Source organism: Zosterops lateralis (genome assembly GCF_965231275.1).
Source record: "Zosterops lateralis genome assembly, chromosome: 5".
NCBI classification, from domain to species: Eukaryota; Metazoa; Chordata; class Aves; order Passeriformes; family Zosteropidae; genus Zosterops; species Zosterops lateralis.
This window is the reverse complement of record NC_139766.1, coordinates 27,660,207-27,681,466: the sequence shown is the minus strand read 5'-3', so window position 1 is coordinate 27,681,466 and position 21,260 is coordinate 27,660,207. Positions and strand designations below refer to the sequence as shown.

At 41.8% G+C, this 21,260-nt stretch overlaps 1 protein-coding gene across 1 annotated transcript; it reads right to left on the bottom strand.

Moving 5' to 3' along the window:
* Positions 1-493: 493 nt before the first annotated feature.
* On the bottom strand, positions 494-6,802 carry SRD5A3 (steroid 5 alpha-reductase 3; the record flags this gene model as incomplete). Its single annotated transcript, XM_083862266.1, has 5 exons — positions 494-1,523; positions 1,935-2,057; positions 3,115-3,305; positions 3,710-3,865; positions 6,603-6,802. The coding sequence occupies 5 exons, from the start codon at positions 6,800-6,802 to the stop codon at positions 1,264-1,266; spliced, it is 930 nt and encodes a 309-aa protein (XP_083718392.1). The 3' UTR covers positions 494-1,263.
* Positions 6,803-21,260: the final 14,458 nt, after the last annotated feature.

The following is a 21,260-nucleotide window of genomic DNA, read 5'->3' as shown; positions in this document are numbered from 1 at the left end:
CAGAACCACTTTAAAAAGTTGTACAGATAGATGCAGTTCCAAGACATGGCTGCTAATGTTCCATGATGAACTGAAACTATGGGAGTGTTGATGATGGAGAAAGTGACGTGACAGCCAAGAGTGGCACAAGATTTTGTGTAAAGTGATTTTCAAATATGTAAGCTCAATTTTGAAAAACGATAGAAAATGGAAACAGCGTAATAAGCTTTTAATTAGGCAATTCATAAGATACACTTCAGTGTATAAAAATACTTCTTATATACAAAATAATGCATGCGTCTACATAGACAACATGCTGAAACACCAGCACCCATAAAACTTCCTCACACAAACTGATCATTCACACCAGTATGTGTGAATGAGAAGGACCAAAATATTCAATAGTTAAGTGCAAAAAAAGTTCCTGTGCTGAGGGACATCATCTCTCCAGTAAAGATTTTCTTTGCAATGCTTGTCAGATACTGTTTTCTGTGTGTGCTCTGCCTTGGCAGTTCATTATATCTGTTTAAAAACCAGTGTAGTTGTGGTCATGGTCATCCTACACAGCTGTCCCCTCTAACACATGAGGGACTCCAATAACCCACTACAAAGACAACAGAACCACAACAAAGAACATTAATTTTCTGCAAATTCTCTTCTACTGACTTTTTAGTCAGAGAACCTTCCACTGTTTTCCCAGTTTACAGATAAAGCAGTCTTCATCAATAAACAAAACCACTTTGGTGCAGAAGAGATAATGCAGCAAATGGGTTTGTTTATTTCCACTGCTGAGCATGAGTCACTCCTCCACCCAGCTTTCTCCATTGCTTTTTGTGCTTACAGTTGGAATGCAGTGGCTGGTTTTCATTGTCACCACAGAAAGATACACAAGTTGCCTCTCTCTGAAGTGATTCAAAGAAAAGAGACTTGGAAAGAACTATGCTTAAATATTAGTCAAGACATGAAATACAGTAGTTCAAATGATTCCCTCCTTAATAGTTTTCACATGTATGAATTTCGACTTGCTGCACAACAGCAAGTGTTTAATGCATAAGATATAATTATAAAAGAGAAAAGACACAATTAGCATCTCTCCACTTTGAATTAAGTAAACCTTTTTTAGCCTGCATGATATGCAGAGACCTTACATTTCCTCCCAAATTGGTTACATGGATGAAATTATCATTAAAATTATGAACTTTTGAGTAACTTTACCTTGGTTTTAATAAACCATTAATCTCTTATATTCCCAGTTTGCATGAAGATATTTTAGAAAAAAAATCTCTAAAAAACAAGTGGTATAAATGCTTTTCGATGTTTTGGGTAGGAGCTAAAGTTTTTCTGATAAAACTCATGACACAAAACAGCAGCCAGTGCCTGATTAAAAAGGACATACATCACTACACACCACCATGTCACATTGTGAATTCCAAGTGTGATGGCCATAGAAACATATATGAGGAGCTCTGCAAAATAATGAGGGCAAGAAACGCTCTCAAACCAGTCACCGAAAGGTACACTGTGGCTCAGACTTACAACCTTTCCTGCAAGCAAACAGAAAGAAATTAATTGGGAAGATGAATTAAACAAACTCTTCTTCTCACAATTACAGAACAATAGGCTTATTAATCATCATCCTCCACCTCCATCTGATCTGGCAGCTTTTCACTTAATTAAATAGGATGCCACCTCTGGCTGTGCAAACACAGAGTACAGAAACCATGTCTATCCTTAAGATGTTAGAAGATAGAGCTTCATTTTAAGTTTTACAGAACTATACATACAGACATACCACACCCTCTCCCCAGTTCAGCCATCCAAACAGCCTCCTTCAACCTGCACACTACAGGAACTGAGAAACACTCATGTTTAAGGTATTAGAAGCTATAGAATCTTATAAAAACAACCAGAAAAAAATACCGCAGTAAACAGTTGACAGAAATGAAACATCTTACCTGATCTGCTTTTTCTAAGATTAGCTAGAATTGTAAGGCATCTGTGTTGGTGAAGAGAGGCCCAAATGTACATCGTAACTCCTATAATGTGATACCAGCAGATCTGCACAGAAAGCTTCTTTCCTGAATGAAACATGTTTTATTAATATATGGCCAGGAAGTAACTTCCCAAGCATCATCCCAAACACTATATACATTGTTTCAAATGTTACTGTCTTACAAAATTCTAGTAGTGAGCCTCTAATTCCTTGAAAGATGCTTTTAAATCCTGTATCATTTAAGTGCCCAGCTAGTAGCTCATTTCCCTTGAATGCTCTATACTAAAATACCTAGTTATTAATCCAGCAGCTTGAAATACAGTGTGATGTACAACAATACATAATTGGTAGTCTAAGACCTCAATATTCACACTGTTTGTAACTATTATTATCCTAATTAAACACGTTGTCATGGCTCAGGTCAACATGCTGGCACATAGTTGTCTCCCTCACAATGATACACATACATACACACACCTACATACCACCCCCCTGCCACCATGGTTCAAAGTGCTTAAAAACTTCACCAAACTTGGTAATGACTGCCTCACAAAAACTAATCACAGGAGGAGTGCTGATCAGCTGATCAGGTTCATCTGTGCAGGGGATTTAGCAGCTCAGTTGTGAGACCCAATGGAACGTGTTGGCAGAAACAAGTCATATAATACAAATTTCTCATGTATTAATGGAAACATTACAGTACCAAGGGAAAGAAGACACTGGCTGAGTCAAGGCAGAGCAGTGGCAAGTTCTCCAGCGAAGAAAAAGGAGGTGCCCAAGACAGCCTTGCACACTCAGCTTGCAGAAAAGCTTTCAACAAACAAACTACTCTCCAGTTTGAGAACTGAAGTTTGATAACTGGTACCTATTACTGTCCTTCACAAAGCATATGATCTATATCCTTTCAGCAAATAACTGTGATGGTTAACATGAACGTGTGTCCCTGTCTGTGCTTGTGTATAATGCTGGCTGACTGTACGATATCCTGAAATGTAATTACTTTGAACTATGCCAGGAAGTACTTTTATGTCTCATCAGTTAACACACTTCTCAAACAAGCAGCCCTCTATGAAACCATTTGCTACAATGGAAACAAATGAGAGCAAAACTGCATCTTTGATGATAACTAAGCAGGCACTTACCATTCCTGACATTAGTAGGCACTTGACACAGCACAGTTGAACCAACAGCAATGTAGTAACCAAGTCCAAAGCAATACTGCACGATGTGAATGACACCACTGGAAAACACACTGGTCCAGAGGCATTCTGCAAGTCTTCGACAGCTGTGCAGCCAAAGGAGCAAAAGAACCAGGAGCGCAGAGAAGTGCTCACTATCTGCATACAGATAAAACCCAGAAACTTTGAGACAGGAACCATTTAACCCTGACATTGCTTCAAAAAGACTGTTGTTCCCTCTTCCCACAGTAGAATTTTACCCTAATTTTAAATTAACTGGGAAAAATGTTTGTACAGGTGAGGCACTGCTGACCAGAGCAAGATTTCCAGAAGGTGCTAATGGCCCTTTCTGTTAAAAGGGCTGCTGAAAGCCATCATATCCATACAGTAGAAATACTTCTAATTTCAATAATGACGAAGGTACTTGGTCTACCAGGAAAGTAATTTGGAGCATAAGTTGAAAAGCAACCAATGAAGTAGCACTTGGATACAAATTCAGCACAGGGTGGTGATACAGTTTTTTGATATTTATATGGCTACATTATAATATCTGGAATACTTGCCCATGTCCTTGCTCTGAGAATCTCTGCCAAGAGCATGGTGCATGTCCTGAATCCATGATGGGAGTGACTCTCCAAGGAACTCAGCTTGGAAAAGACAGATCAGCAGAAAACCATTCCAGAGCACAGAAACCACATAAAAGTGAGTAAACCATCTGTGGGAACAGATTAGAGTTTTCATTAATGTTCTCATCATTCCTTGGAAATGTAGCTGCAGGACATGCTTGTCTGAGGGTGAGTACATTCCATTTTGGTGCCCACATCAAATGTCCAAGTAGAAGTCAGAACTTCAGTGGTACCATGCAGGAATAACCTTAACACATTTTACCCCAGTGAAATGCTGCCTGGAATAACCTCTAATTTAGCTTACCTTACTAACCATAGCTGCACTAAAGAGGAGACAGTGCTATCCACACATTGCAAAAGTATTCCTCAAGGCTTACAACTAATCAGCACTCCCACTTTTCTTAAGTTCCAGTGGGTGCATTACTTGACATGTTAAAGGTCATCAAAGGAACTGAGAAGTAATTATCCTGCTCTTACCTGTTCTTCTGCAAATTTAAGGTCTGCAACAATCATATAGAAAAAAGCAGTGACCATCAACACTGCTGGGTGATTACAAGGCAAGACCACACATGGTTTTTTTAAGAAAAGAATCTCCCAACCCCATTACGCACTTATAAAAGCATAGTGTGCATTACCAAAATGCAAGACATGACAGTCAAGGCAGGTAAGTGGGCTGAGTTAAACAGCCTACAACTGTTTACAATATCCAGCTCAAACTAAGTCATCCAGTATTTCCTTTTGCCTTTAAAATTAAAAGTCCTTCTGGCAGTGAAGAAAAATCAGGACTTCTGGAAACATCTGTAAAGAGATAAAATATGTCCATGGGAAGATGCTGATGGCCTTGACTTGACAATGTAACTATAGGTACAAAACTAGGACATAACTGTATAGTCAAGGGAAGACCATCTTCCTGTTGGACATGCAAACTCTTCTCTTGGGGCAGTGAAGGAGTACAACATCCTTGCTTAGTGAAACCAATGAAAGTGACCCCTCTTGGAGCAGCTCAGGTATCTCTCAAGAGCACAGAAGAGATGAAGTCAGAGTCATGAATCACGGCAGCAGCAAGCATCCCTGTGTGCTCCAGAGCACCTTGCCCATTAGCAGCTGGCTTTCCCTACAGATTATGACTTCTCCTCAGTTCCTTCTTCTACCAAACAGAAACTGCAACATTCCATCTGCTGATTCGCAACAGCAGAACTAAAATTTAACCCCGCTCCTTCACTTTCTGTTTATAAAACAAACAGAATTTGTATATTGATAAAAAACACCATCACCTCCAAGTTTCAAGCCCTTTCCCTGCACTCCTGTTACTCAGTTGACTCATATCTTGTCACTTGCCAGGGGACTTTCTCCACACATGGATTTTTGCTACCAGCACACAAACAAGCCCTGGCAAAGAGACACACCCTTCCAGCTTCAGCAATCCCAATGACACTGGGGATATATCCACCTACAGATCAAACCAGCACTGCAGTAAGTACATGTGCCATCCCTCCTCAATGAGAGGAATTTTCACTATTTGCCAAACCAACCTGAAATGCAACACAACATTCTACAAGACAAAAAAGCAAAGTTAAAAACACCCCCAGGCTAGTGAAAACACAATGCTTGTCTGGAAACAAGACACAGATGAAGAGAATAGAAAACACCTCGATGGCTACCTTCACAAGATCTTCTCTATTCCTTCAGGTAAAAGTGTTATAGATTCATTGATTAACTAACAGAATTGCTTTGTAGCAAAGTCTCAACACAGCAATTGTTGGTTTGTTGAGACTTTGAGACCAATTCCCTGAAAAAGCACATTATTCAGACACCAGTCTCCCTAAGAAGGGGTTGGGAAACTTTTGTTGGAGAAAGGTCAACTTAGACAAGAACCTGCAGTACACAGTGATTAAGACAAGGCCTTTATGAATCCTTATTTTCACTCAGGGTACTGCACATTTTAAACATATCCTTGGGTATTTTATGTATCACAAAGCTTTCCATGAATAACACGCTGTGTCACAAAACTTTTAACATTTGGTTAAAAAGCTTTGTATACAAAATGTGTCAGAGATTGTTACTATAGGGGAGATCAGATCTTCAGGCTAAGTAGCCTCCCAGTCCTGTCCTGCCAGCTTTGCAAGATCCTGTCTGGCCTATGTTCAAGTTAAAGACTAGTTCTAGTCATGAATCTCAGCGGATTAAAAAATAAGAAATCCCATAATATATAAAACCAGAAACATATAAAAAGCTAATGGGGGAGAGGCCTCCTTTCATGATTTCAATAAACATCTATTTAATTTCATTATTTCATTTCATTAACTATCCAAACATATACATATATTTAATTTCGTTTCATCAAACATCTGTCAAGATGGATTTAGATAAGGCAGTGGTTCTTTTGCCTTATTCTGTTCATGCAAGGTCTAGATTGCTGTGCTCCCATGCTGTTATTGGGTGCAATTCAAAAAGAAACCTTGAAGGGAGAAGGCAACGCCTGGGAATTGGTGTAAGACAGTCAACTTGCAGCATATTTGCACAGTCACAGTTACTCGGGATTGATTCCCCATTCCCAGGTGCCTGACCTCAGTCTTGCAGGGAGGTTTGTTTTGGAGACCTCGAATGCGACTGCGATTCAATTAGGCTTTTATTCCGATTTGGAACACACGGATTCTATATGATCGCTCGCAGTCTCTACGCTCTTCAGGTGCCAATCTGCAGACGCAGAGTAACACTCTGCACCAAAGCCGAGCCCGGCTCCACCAAACCCCGCGGTGCTCTCCGGTGTGCTGCTCCCTGCCGCCCCTCCGGCTGCGGTGACCGGGACCGCAGGGCCCGCCTCACCTCTTGGGCACCTGCAGGAGCCGCAGCCAGCCCGGGGCCTGCCCGCACCCGCGCTTCGTCTTCCCGTAGCGAATGAGGTCCTGGAAGAGGCCGGAGATCACCAGAGCAGCGCCACCGGGCCGCGGTGCCGGGGCCCGCCGCAGCAGCAGCAGCGCGGCCAGGAAGGCGGCGGCCAGCAGGGCCCAGGCGGCGGCCAGCATCGCCCCAGCATCGCCCCGGCCCCGCTCCCGGCCCCGGCCCTAACCCTCTCCGCCCCGCCCCGCCCCGGCCCGTTCCGCCCCGCCCCGCCGCTGGCATGTCCCTTCCGCTTCCCGTGCTCGGGAAAAGCGGTGCCCATGGCGGTCTGTCCCTGCAGCCGTGCGGCCCCGGTGTCTGCCCGGGCTTCTGCAAAGCCTGTGACGCCGCTCCCCGCGGTATTCTCCTGGAAAAGCTGGCAGCCCACGGCCTGGACAGGTGTACCCTTCCCTGGGTTGGGAGCTGGCTGGGTGGAAGAGAGTGGTGGTGAATGGTGCTGCATCCAGCTGGCAGCTGGTCTCTAGTGGTGTTCCCAAGGCTCAGTATTGAGACAATCCTGTTTAATATCATTATTGTTGATCTGTGTGAGGGACTTGAGTGTACCCTCAGTAAACTCATGGATAACACCAAGTGGGTGATAGAGTTGATGTCCTGGAAGGCAGGAAGGCTCTGCAGAGGGATCTGGGCAGGCTGGATCCATGGGCTAAGACCAGCAGTGAGAGGTTCAACAAGGCCAAGTGCTGCGTTCAGTGCTTGGGTCACAACAACCCCAGGCAGTGCTGCAGGCTGGGGTAAGACTGTCTGGAAAGCTGCCCAGCAGAAAATGACCAGGAGGTGCTGGTTAGCAGCTGTGCCAGGTGGCCAAGAAGGCAGTGGCTTCATTGTGTCAGCAATAGTGTGGCCAGCAGGACCAGGGCAGGGATTGTCCCCCTGTGCTGGGCGCTTGTGAGGCCATGCCTTGAGTGCTGTGGTAGTTCTGGGCCCTACACTACAAGAAGGACATTGAGGTGCAACTTTTATATTTTACCAATGGACTTTACTAAGCAGAGGTATAAACCCTGCCTAGGTTATTTTGAGATATGACTGTGTTAATCAGTCCTATCAGTGAATCCTTCAAAGCAGCATATGCACTGCTGTAGCACTCATGACATCAGTAACATTGCTTTGGGAAAAAATCATTGAAGTTCACATTTCCTGCTAAAATGTGTTGGTAACTCTCTGGTTCTGTCTGCATGACAAGTTATAATAAATATGTTTAATTCAATATCATTTATGTCAATGCTTGGTGCTCAGTCTAATTCTCATGCCAATTCTGTATAACTGAAACCTAAATCTGGTTCGAGGATTTCATGGCCAAATGGTTTTGGTAATAAGCAGGAGACAAATATATCAGGCTGGTGGGTGTAAATCTTTGGAGACTGGGAGGAGGGAGCTGGCTATGTGTGGGTAATCCCCCAGCTGGTGAGAGCAGAGAGAAGGAGAGCATGTCCAGGATGTGCTGGGCAGGAGGTAGCAGTGTCACCATCTCCGTCAGTCAGCAGCTGCCTTGCCATGCTTATCTCTGCCTTCCACACGGCCACATTTCCAAAGTGCTGCTGTGGTGACTGGCTCTGTCAGAGCAGGGCATGTGTTAGCAGGGAGCAGCCATGACTGATTTGCAAGCACAGGGGCTGTCTGTGACAGCCTGCCAGTTGTAGCTGCAATGTGCTTCTGCAGGTCCTGACTTGAGGCACTCTCTCCTCTTGTGCTGCACATTCCCCTCAGCTGGACATTGTCCACTCTTGCAGTGCGTCTCTCTGAAACACACCAAATGTACATACCTCTTTTGAGCCTCATCTCCTTTCTGAAACTAAAAGGAGTCAAGCTGCAGCCTTGTCTCTGCAGTCTGCTCCATTTATGGGCTCCAGAAGACAGATAAGACAAGGGGTAGGAATGGTCTGGCCTATAAAGCAAGTCCTCCTTTTGTCTGAGCAGCAACCTTCTAAAACTTGAAATACCTTGCTCAGCAATTTTGGTAGCCAGTGCAGTTGCCATTTTCATGAAATCATGATCTAAAGACTCCTGCCTGGCTGTGTGGCATGGCTCTGTAACTGTCCAAGTGGATCCTTGGCTTCCATGACACTCAAGATACATTTTTCTGTAGAGTTTCGGCTTTGGGGATTTTTGTAAAGTGAAGGATAAGTGTTGTTGTAGTGCCCATGAGAGATTGAAGGCCAGAATGCCTACAGGTGTGCTGCTGGGGAACAGATCTGGTGTATGAAAGCAGGACTCCAGCAGGACAGTCCCACATAACCAAAGACATGCAGTGCATCTTGCCACGTTCCTGTTTAGGGTGACAGGTACTCAGCTTTTTGGCACTTCAATGATCTTCCAAACTTACCCAGCTCAGTGCCTTGGAGGTACAGCTGTCATGGAGGTCAGTGAACTACCAAATGTTTAATATCAAATAACTCTTTCATGAACGAAGTTTTAAGGAATGAAGACCAGGAATCTTCTACATGTGGCTACGAGTGTCTGAGGCACTAATCCTACATGGCAAGCTGTGTTGCCAGCCATGGTGTATTGACTGCAGTGTTACTAGCAGCAAAGCCAGGCAAAGAGGGTTTGTAGGGATGGCCCAGCACTTGTTCTGCACTCTACCAGGACATAGAAGTGGGAAGGGAGAGAATTAGTGTTTAAGAAAACTGCAGCTGTAACAGGTAGAACAGATCTCTTTTAATGCCTTAACAATCAGCTTCAGCACGGCTGACATGTGGGATTTCCTATGAGGCAAATAAGAGCCACAGTATGTGGCTGTGCCCAGGGACCAACCCATGGCAGTGATCATGTGCAGAAGCTTAAGGGAAAGTGCTGTGGTACAATATGTTTTTGGTCAACACTTACTCAGAAATTACTTTAACCTACAATGAAAGGGTCACAGAGTCCACCCGTCAGCTTCCCAACACTTCACCAAGCTCCATAGTGTCCCTGCAAGTTATTGCCACTGCTGTAATCCTGGTAAAACCTACAGGTTGTAGGTGGCAGATTTAATGATGAAAGAATTAAAAAAATATGTTTGTGCTTGAATCCTTCTTTTGCTTGTGGATGCTGGCCCTTTCCCTGCTATAATGCAGAGCAGATTTAAGTTACACAGGAAGATGCTAGACTCCAGGTGGATCATTTGGAAAAGCTGGTGGTCTGCAGAGGGCTGTGGAGTTGCAACCCCAAGGCTTTCTTGACCACACAGTCGCTGCTTCCTGGATGCCCAAGGCACCCTCCATGCCAGCTGGCTCCAGCCATGGCTGATGCTACAGGAAAGGGGGATCCAGCCTCCAGTGTGGTCAGCTTGTTGGCTATTTTCTCAGAGTTCACATAAGTGTAGGAAGAAGGGAAGGAATACAGCTGTGTGTGGCTGGAAAATTGAAGGGAAGAGGAATCAGTAGTTGGTTGTCTTAAATATACTGTCTATATTTATAATTTCAAGCTGCAGTGAGATGAAGATGTAAGTTTTACGCTTCTATGGCTCATATTGTGTAAATAGTTTGCACAGCAGTAAGAGAGAGCCCTTCTTTCTAGTGTTGTGGTTTGTTTTTTTTTTTTGTTTTTTTTTTTTTTTTTTTTTTTTTTTTTTTTTTTTTTTTTTCCCAGTGCTGTACAATTGTGGCAATTTGTGTGACATCATGTGCGGTGACGATTTCTCCACTTTTTAGGCGAGTAATTCCCTCTAGGTGGCACCAGCACTCTTCGGTTTCCCGAAACCCGCCCGTGCTCCGGCTGCTGCTGCCCGGGGGTGCCGCGGGCATTCCTCCAGCATCCTGCCAGCATCCTCTCAGCATCCTGCCAGCAACAGTGCTGCCAGGCTCCCACCGCGCAGCCTCTTCTCGCCTTAGCTGTCTGGATTTTTTGCATTTGTAGGCTTTGAACTTCGACAATTGCAGGCGTTTGCGCCAGCTTGTTGGCTTTCTGTGGCTAATACTTGTTCTCAGCTCTGTGACACTTGCTACATCTTGTGGGGAGGAGTTCAACTTACCCTACTTTATCCATCCGTAAGTTAGGTAAATAGATGAGACTACTTGAGTGGGTTCCTGTTATAACTGATGGAGACAGGTATCTCCAGAGTGCCAATTTTTTTCTTCCTGAGCATGGATGTCTCAGCTGTTGAGCTGCATTGTCCTGCCTACTGAAGATCTGCTTGAGAGAAAGAGACTCTTAGAGGCTCCAGATTAAAAGTGGGTATAAATTATTTATGCTCCTGGATCTAGGGTTGGTTTGATGAGTGTCATGCAAAGAGACAGAGACATCACAGAGACAGCCCTGAAAGTAGAGTTAGAGGCCACAATCCTTTGGGCTTGTATCAAAATGCTTAAAGCCAGTATGGGTGAGGATTTTAAAATCTAGACACTTGTTTATAGGATGTAATGATCTGTGTTTAGTTGGTTGGTACTAGTGGATTTAGAAACCTTAGTTGTCAAAACATTCTTTGATTCAACTAATTAACAAAACGGGGTAAAGTCACACATTTCTGTAATTTGTGGTCAAGTAAACCAAGAAAGCCATCAGATTGCAGCATTTTGAAGTTTAAAATGGTAGCCTGTGCTCTACTGGTTTTGATCACTGGCAGAATATACTGAGATGCTATGGCCAAGAAAACATAAATCGCAGAGCACAAAAACCCAGGCTTAGGGATGTGAGAAACTTACACTGAAATGCACTTCCCACCATTAAAGGGATGACTATGTGCCCTTGGCTTTCAAATTATAAAATGTGAGTGTTTCCACTTGCTGATAGAAAGCAGGAATCAGTCTGATAAGATGAGAGCTCCTGTTCAGGATTGGTGCCATGCTCCTGGGATAAACACTGTTATATTTGCATAGATCTTCATTCATAATTCATGCACAGGAATCCATAGACTTCAAGGTGTGACTTCTACATGTCTTAGAGCCGTGATACTAAGATACATGATTTATTCACTATTCAGCTCTATTATTTGCTGATTTTTCACCAAACATGGCTAGCCAGTATCTTGCTATCGGCGATTGAAGGAGAGACAGGGAGACTGACCATGATCAGAATCTGATTTTACTCAGGTTTTCCAAGAACTTATATACCATTTCAGTAAGGTTAATAATTTCTACTACAATAATTAGGTTAAAAGATCATACAAACAACTCATACGTTTTTCAACATATCCATGTAGGGGGTTGATTGAATCTTCTTCTCTTAAGCAGATTTCTAATCCCATCTTCTCATGAGCTCAAAGTTCTGTTTGTTCTTTCCAGGGCATCCTAGTCACCAGACTAGATATGCTAATTAAGTCTGTCTTACTCTCTGTGAACCCCCACATCTTGCCAATGTAGTCAACTTGGAATCTGAGACAGTTTGGAGTTTCACCCTGGGAATAAAAGCAGCTTTATTCAGCTTGCATGATATGGTATTGATCTCAGATTGGTAATGTGCTGTGAAGTCTGGGCAAGTTGTTGTTTGCTATATGAACTGGCCTTTGGATTTTTGAGAAACTATCATTACCTAAGGATTTTTTTTAAGGGAGAAAACTACCTAAAGCTCATAATTATCACTTGAATTATTTTGATTTTCAGTATAGCTTAATGAAAAGTAAATACACCTTTACTTAAGATTATAAGTAAGTTATTACTTACTTATAAGTAAGTAATTCTCAGGAATGAGTCATTAATAGTTTTTGTCAAAGGGAACTGGTCCATGTTACAACCACAGGGCTTGGCAGTTTTCAGGCCCTGAGAGTAGCAAATAATTGTCTGACTCTGTACAAAAATCCTCAAAGGACATACCTGTCTCTGTCTTCTGTATATATTTTTTTATTATTATTATTTAGAAATCTGCCAGAACATATTTACTTGCAAAATGATTGTGATTTTCCTGGAATAGACAGACTGCATTCAGGCATGGGTTCAAAAATAAAAGTTTCTCCCTGAGATTCCTTTTGAAACTTTCAGACTCAAATACAAGGTTTGGGAGTTCAGAGGCACTAACTGCCTGGCAAAGGAGAAAGACCAAGCCTGATAAAAGTAATGGAGGGCAGTCGCCTTTCTCAGGGATATCAGCTGAAACAGGAAAGCTCTAAATAAACTTGACAGGCAATGAGAAAGGTAATAACAACATATGTAGCTCACAATTGGGAAGAATCAAAATTCCCTCCAGGAAACACAGACAATTTCTATGCTGTTTTATACATTCCAAGGAAATGGATGACATAAATGGGTTTTTCCTACACCCTCTGGGACTGTTAATATAAAGTATTTTAATGCTGGTACCTATTTAATAAGAATAATCTTAGAAACAGAAGGAATTTTAGGACATAAGTCCTGTTCTCTGTGGTGTTAGATGTTCCAGTCTATACATGAAATCATAAACAGGAGCAGGACTCACATTTGTCATGGGCTATGAGAATGATATTACTGAGTAGCAGAAGCACCTTCTCAACTGAGCATTATCTGGAGTGGATACCTCTCCCTTTGTATGGGAGCTAAAGAAAGTGCCTGTGTCCCAGGGATACCACCTGCTGTAAAAAGGTAAACATTAGGTTTGAAAATGCCAGGCTACTGCCCTGTTGGACAATGCAGATGTGCAATTTTTCACAATCTTATCAGTGCTCTCCCATGAAGTCATAGGCTAAAGTCGTGCATCTGCTCATACATATTGGTGATCCTGCCTTGGGAAAGATGAAGACACTCAATGAACCCTTACTGTCTGTGACGTGTGAATAGAAAGAAATTCAGGTTTTCAACTACTAAGTGCAGTTAACAGCTGTAAAAACAGCTGTAGAAAATAATTTGTGTTGCTAAAGGTAAACATGTCACAAGGGAAATGAAAGCTGTTGATGAATATTAAACTTTTTTTTTTTTCATTTATCCTTATTGTATAAATATAATCTGGGCAAATTAACTCTTCCTGATCAACTAATTTGGTGTAATATTGGAAAGATGATTTAACATCTTCACTTTCTTATTAATGCCACATTGCTACAAAGGGCAAAAAAGATGCACCGTCTGTGCTAACGGTATATGGTTTGTACTTCAAACTGCTAAGTTACCTTAGCAGGACTTGATCCTAAATACATCTGAGCCCATCCTTTCAGTCTGATGTGGTAAATGAGACAAACTAGTGCTGACTTTGCAATGTTTTCAAGTGAAGATGCAAGAGAATGGGATTTTATTCAAAGTAAATCCATTTTATCTGTAGCTTTCATTGTAAATCCCAGTCTAGTTCTGAATGAAATCTGGAGTGAGAAGGGAATCAGTTCCACTTTAGCTCACACATCTTCTTTTATTCTCTCAAACCCTTTGCTGTGTACTTCTTTCATTGCTGACATGTGCTTAAGTTTTGTACTCCTTTTTCTGAGCTGTTTGATTAGTTTTTATCTTGTCTTGCTTTTCTAATTAATTTTTTGCAGTAGCAGATTTTTAAAGGAATTTCTTTTCCTTGGTGTGCTTACTGACTAAAAATCTCTGATAAATATTCATCAAGAAAGTGTTATATTAGTTATTTTCTCAATAAATATTTATTAGAGACTTAACACTACAAATGCCAATAGAATTATGATAAATACTGGCTTCAGCTGAGAGAGAAAGAGTGCCTGAAGAGCACTGCATGCTGCAAGCATGTTCAGATGCAGCCAATCAGTGACAAATATCTGGTGATTTTTAGGTAGGGGAGCTGAGATTTCCTTACCTACTAGGTCTGTCATACACATGATGGCACAGGATTAGCTTCTGAGCTGGGGGCACAGAATTAAGAGGCAAATCATTTAAAAGGGCAGCAGCAAGCAAGAGGAGCTGGGGGCTGGCACTGGTTTTAAAGCACTTTTGAAATACACTGCATCTTCTCCCAGTGGAAACAGTCATCTGCATTTGATAGATGTGTGAGAAGCCAGAGGGGTTTCTTGTGATACAGCTAGACAAGCATGTTGGTGTCCACTTCATCGGCATCTGTGTGTATGGCTGGAAAAAAATAATTTAAAAGAACCCTGGAAGTGTTAAAGCAAATGAAAGGTCATCCGCAAGTTAATTACTTGTAGTGCCTTACCTGTGTATTTGCACTGACACATGCTGCTCTGCTGCTTTCTGAACTGAGGGCTAGAAAAATAAACAGTTATGAGTGGGTAGATATGATTGAGGCACGGGGGGTCTCTGGTGATAAATAATCCCAGCCCTTGTGTTCAGATGCTTCAAGCAGCTTTGGCTAACATCACAACTTGCTTGCCAGATTCGTTGTGTGATTCATCTGGGTTCAGCAGCCGAGACAGCAGTTAATAAACATTCTTATTGTCCGCACTCAAAACAAAGCCGAGGTCACATGTGGCTGGCACTGTTACCTAGGAGGAGATGCAGGCTGTGCTCTCCAGACTGCTGTTTTCTTGGCTGTTTTAATGAAATCTTATCCTGACAAGTTTCAAACCCCTTGGAATGAGAGCAACAAGATGACTGTCACAGCAATAGGGATGTATTATTTGCATGTGCTTCTGGTCTTTGTGCCAGGAACGCAGCAGTGTGCCAGGAACTCAGAGCAATGTGCTTTACCCATAGCTCTGCTGAGCTTTACATAAAGAATACTATTCCTGCTGAAATCACTCCTGAAGCAGTTAGAGAAGGAAGAGAGAGAGAGGTGAAAACCACAGCAATTTGTACCACTATGTAAACAATTTACGTTTTCCTTTCCAACTGTGCAGCCCATGGGTGTGAGGAGAAATACAGCCAGATCATTAAACCTTCTAGGCTAGCTTGTCTGAGCCAGTGCTCAGTGTGGACAGGGCACAGGGCAGTAAGTGATAAACACCTCTCCTTAACTGCCACTCATTCAACACCATGTCAGAGGGGTATAAGTGGCCCTGTCTCCACTGTCATTGGCAGGGATGTAGGGATGTAAGCACTGGGCATCCTGCATGGTGGGTCTGGGCTTGATGGGCTGGCCTGAGAAGGTGTGCAGATGGTGCTGGCCAAGAGGACAGGCCGTGGACTGTCAGAGCTCTAACTGGGCAAGAGAGGCTCTCCCTGATTCCTTTAAGTTCAGTCATCTTGCAGCTGACTTTGGTCTTATTTCAGGAGTCCCTCCCTATTCAGCAAGGGATTGAACACAAGCTTCAGTGGCTTTGCTGTACAGGGATAGAGTTAAGCTCAGGACCTTCCTGATATTTATTAGCATAATAGTCAGAGGTCTGACTGTCATGAACAGTGAATGTAAGAACTGTGAATGTCCACTGAATGGCCAGCCTGCTGCCTGTCAGTCCTGCATTTTGGTGGGACTACCAGTGCCACAGTCACACGGAGTCCCTCTGCCCTCAGCCCTTGCCTGACCAGATGCCTGGGAATGGCAGCTTTGCTTCCTCCCACCTCTGCAAAAATCACTTTTAGCAGTATCTAGTCTGCCTCCCAGTTCCTAGTGATCAGAGGGTCTGTTGGAAACTTTTGGACTCAGCACTTACTATCAAGGTTGCCTGTGGTTGAATTCAACTCCTGATCTGCTCATAAGCTCCTCGAAAATTCATCTTGGCTGAGAAAACAAAGTTTTTCATTTCATCCCAATACAGACAGTTTTAGCCTGCTAAATTCCCTAGTTCACCTCCAGATTGAATCAACAGCTTCCATCTGTCTTGAGGACTTAAAGCAAAGCATAGATTAATTCCCAATGACCCATGCTGGAGTGATGTACTGGAGAGGCAGTTTCAGTGTTTGTCACACCTAAAAATGCAATGACAGTGGATGATTTTCTTTGCTCAGTTCCTTTCTTTTGCATGCAGCATTTGTTTCCACTTAGATCTGAAGAGACTTGGAAAATGATCTGATGAATTAGAAGACACTACTTAGGAGGAAATGAAAATAAATCTATGCAGCTCTCTGTTGCTTCCTCAAGCTTTTCTGTGACTAGTACTAAGCTGTTATTGTACAGGATTTTTGAGATGCCAGGGGAGGAAAAACAACGGGATTTCTGTGCAGCACAAAGTTTTCCACCCTGGGGTTTTGGATTCCTGTTTGTGGGGCTGACATGGAGCTATCCTGCTGCTGTCCACCAGCAGCCTGGAGCCCCTGCCCATGGGGGGAGCTGGCTCTCACCTTGCAGGAGCTCCAGTCTGGCCTGTACCAAAATCCTGTGGGCTCCCAGAAAAACTAAAGAGGATTCTTTCTTCATTTAGTGATGGAAATGAAGAACATGCTCCCACGCTGGCCTGCATGGGAGCACATTGCGCTAGTCTGAACATGCCACGCTACTGCTGAGGATCTAATAAAGTTTGCTACTATAGCTTTTTTATGTGTGTGTCCTTCCAGAAATCTCCCTCTCTCTCTTTCTCTCGCTGTCTCTCTCTCTTTTTTTTTTTTTTTTTTTTTTTTTTTTTTTTTTTTTTTTCTCCCAACTATACAGGAAATGTTTTGGAAGGGAGAGTCAAGAGACTTAAGTCTGGAATTTTTATGTACACCAGAAACTTAAATGTGTGGTTCAAGCTGATAAACTCACCACACCTCTTTCTGTTTTCTTTATAGACTTATTACAAATATCTGGCTTGGAACCTTGATTTATGGTCTGAAGAAAAGGAATATAGACAGTAGAGACATGAAAAAGTAAATCTCTGGAGGAGACATAAAAGAGTTTGTTCAACTTTCAGAACTCTTTTAGAACTCTTAATGAAACAGAATAACAAAGATCAGAACACTAATTTTTAAAACGTTTGTTTTTAAGGAACCTAATGAACATTACTGATGCCACATATAAAATATCACCTTTATTGTTTTATTCCTGAGTTGAAATTGCCTATAGAGTGAAGCCCTGAGATTTTCATAGCACCACAGTTTGTATTGCTCTCAACTGGAGGTTTTAAAAGAAAAAGCACGAGCAAGCATAGAGAACTCATGGGGTATTTTTAAACAAGAGCTGGCCAAAATTTCCCAATGATGCATTTAGGAGCACTTTTTTGATTAATTTCAGATGGAATGTTTTGTGAAAATGTGTCTATTGCCATGATATTTAATTGAGAAAATGATAAATTGATAGTTTCTGTTTATCTTTTATTTTTCCTGTATATGGTATTTTAAATAATTCTAATCAAAATGAGTCTTTGTGACATAAATGAGTTTTGACAGTGACATGAACTCCAAAGCCTCTGTGGACATAGGAGGATGCCTTCCTCCCCAGCAAAGACACGAGGCTTCCATGAACACCTTTTAGGAAAAAAAAAAAAAAAAAAAAAAAAAAGAAAAAAAATTTACTCTTGACTTACAAATTTTCAGTGGGAGAATTCCCACAAATTTTGGTAAGTTTTTCCAGTGATTAGTTATCCTTACAGCCAAAGAGCTTGCACTTTATTTCTAAACTGAATTTGTGTGACTTTTCTCACTCTATGGACTTACTATACCTTGCTCTCGTACAGATTAAAATATCCAGCTTGTAGGCTCAACACAAGTGCATGCATGATCAAATCATCTCTGTTCTGATTTGTTAATTTAAATAAGAGCTGTGGTGTCTGTTCATCTAAGACATATGTCCTTTATGGCTGTTCTTTGAATCTCTTTGAATTGAGCAGGGTCACTCCTTGATTGGAAGCACTAGAATGAATCCTCCTGCTCTGGAAGCAATTTAATCCATGACACATGAAGAAATCTAACCTTCCTACTCAGTATATATTATATGACCAAGAATTGCACAGGGCATCCTATTGCAAGAGGAGTTCAATCAGTACTTCATAAATACCCGAATACAGTTTAGTTTGAACGACTGTTTTCATTTGGTCCTCCTAACTGTCTGTTTTGAAACCTCAAAGATTTTGCATGTCAAAATCATACGGCAGTGAAAATCCATGAGGTTAATTTTGTGAAGTCAGCAGGTTTCTACTGTGTTCACATATACCCATATGATGTTCTACATTCACGTTGAGGGTTATTTTACCTAGAATGGAGCTCTTTGCCTTTGGAAAAGGGGATCTTAGGAAGTAAAGATTCATAGAATACACAGACTCAAGCTAACATTATGAGAAAGTGGGTATTTCAGCATCTAATTGCCCAGATAAACAAATTAAGATTTACTTTCCACTGTGAAGGTAGAAGATCTGGGATGAGGAACTTACTTGGAGGTTTAGTCTGTCTTTATGTCACTGGTGAGAGTTACTGGCCTCTAATGCTTACTGGGTGTCCCACATGAAAAGAACTATGGAGTCTTATAAGTACAAGGAGCCACACCATGGTGCTGCCACCATGGCTGTTCTTAGCAGGCACTTTTCCCAAGGACTAAATTAACGTTCCAGGGCCAAAATGACTGTAGAGACAGACCTACCCATTCATCTCCATCAGGATGCCTGTCAGAAAAAGAAATGAGGCACCTCATCAGGAGCAGGTGGGGAATTTATGCTGCTCCTAGCCAAGATGTCATTCCTCTGTGGCTCAATAAGATATTTGCTCCCAGCTCTTTCAAGAACACTAAATTAACTTTAAAAAAAAAGTCAGGTCTGTGTCCAAATGTAAACAGATTATCTCTGGGCCCTAACAAATGAGATTACAGCAAAGAATTATGTAATTCTCAAATTTGACCTCCAGTCAATGCAAACCTTCAAGAGCAGCCTCGTCTTTATGGGGATCTACTCCAAGCTTTAAAGCATCCATGGCTCTGGTTTTGTCATGAGCACATAGTAAATGTGTCTAAACATAGCTACTGTGAATGTCTGGAAGTTACCAGCAGAGGCAGAAGCAGCTAATTGAATACAGCACCAACAGGCATAATAAATGTGCCTTGATTTTAATGTTATGTGGAAGATTTAATATTCAAGTGACTATATTACTATTAATTGCATTGCTTATTCTGAAAATGAAAAAGGTCAAGAATTACTAAAATTACTATGTTAATTTGACTCAAATGAAGGGATTAAAGGTAGAGGGGAAAATGAAAACAAAGTATTACCAAATCCTTTTACTCACAATTTTTTTGGTAAACAAGATCTTTCTGTTCAACAAAAAAGAAATATTGATAATTTTAATGCATTATGCGCCAAGCGAGTATTTTCCATTGCAACAATTATTTTCACTTAGCACGTTAATGTTGACAGAAAAAGACCAAAGGCACTCTTGTGACTTTACCAGCATGTCATAACAAAATGAAGGCTTAACCTGTTTCTGAAGGATTGACTCTCAAGCAGGAAACTGTGCTATTTTGGAAACTTAGCTAATGACACTGTTATTTTTTCTCCTGAGTGATAAGGTTGATGGATACATACCATTTGTATTTTGCTTAATCCTTTTTCTCCCATGCTCAGGACTATCACTTACACCCTAGTGTTGATCAATCAATGTATATTAGTATCTAGCTCTACAGACAAATGCTCTTGCTCTGTCATTTGCAGCTGTAAATTTATTTTGACAGAATTATCTGACACACAGTATCCTTTTTCTCCTTTGGAGAACTGTAAAGAATAAAATTTTCAGAGTGACCTAATAAAATTTGGTTTCCAACTCTTAGTGAAATCCTAGGGGTACCAAGTGCCTGTGTGCCCCAGTAGTCCTGGACAATGCAGCCAAAGGCTCACAGGATCTCCCTTATGCTCCAGAATATTGTCACAGTACAACTAATGGGATAGATGAAGTTTCTAGAAAATGTGAACATGTAGAGAGCAATAAATATACAGATTTATGAGATTTAGTAAGGGTGCTAATAACAGTAGCTACCACAGGTGTTCAGACTGTCCAGGTTTTTTTCCCTAAGGTGAATGTTTTCAGGTTAGCTTGCCAAAATAAACTCTTTCAACGAGCACACTGTGAAGGATATATTTGGATTACAGAACTCTCTAATATCAGTGCTTGGCTTCCTTATAGAATTTAAAGTACATTTTAACTGATGGTGAAGAATTTCCAGTTGGAGAGAAAAGATGCTCAATAAAAACATGATTTTACCATCACCCGACACTTCTGCAAGGTCACAAGGGCAGATAAACAACTTCCTGCAGCTGTGGCTACATCTGGCACACGACTGAGGCAGAGAGCGTGCTTCACAAAGATAAACATATCAGGTTGTATCTCCATAGTCTCCTACACTTCTGGATAAAGCCTGGGGAACTGAACTTGGCCCTGCAGTGCCAGCAGTAATTAATATCTGAAACTGCTTTGCCACTAATTAAGCAAAACAGCCCTGCAGTGAGTTTAACCCCCCCACTCTAATAATGTGTGGTGACTGTGGGTAGCTTGGGGCCATGGTGCTGCCCCTGAAACCCCACTGGTTTTTCTCACTTGGAGACTTCAGGGGTGGAGAGCTGAAAGAGAAGAACTAACCTGTGGATCTGTGCGTGGTCTGTGGCTGGATGGTGTGTGAGAGCCAGGTAGCAGATCTGCTCCCAAAATTGTCACATAAGCAATTCTTGGGCTGGAGAATGAGTTCCTCATGGCCTTACGTTTGGAGATGCCGCTGTGTTCCCAAGACACATTTTGTTAGCCATTTTTAGAAGATAGTATCTCTATGGATTTCTTAAATTCAGCAGGCTTGGTTGGAGAGGATTTCTAACATATTGTGACTCAGGTGGTTGGCTTTTTCCTTAGAGGCTGTCATGGTACTCTCAGCTGTAGAGTGGAGTAGTTTTTATTTGCTATCTGAGCAAACTGAAATCAATAAATGATTGTCAGCGGATCTCAGGTTGAAACTTTTTGGCATATTCAATAACAC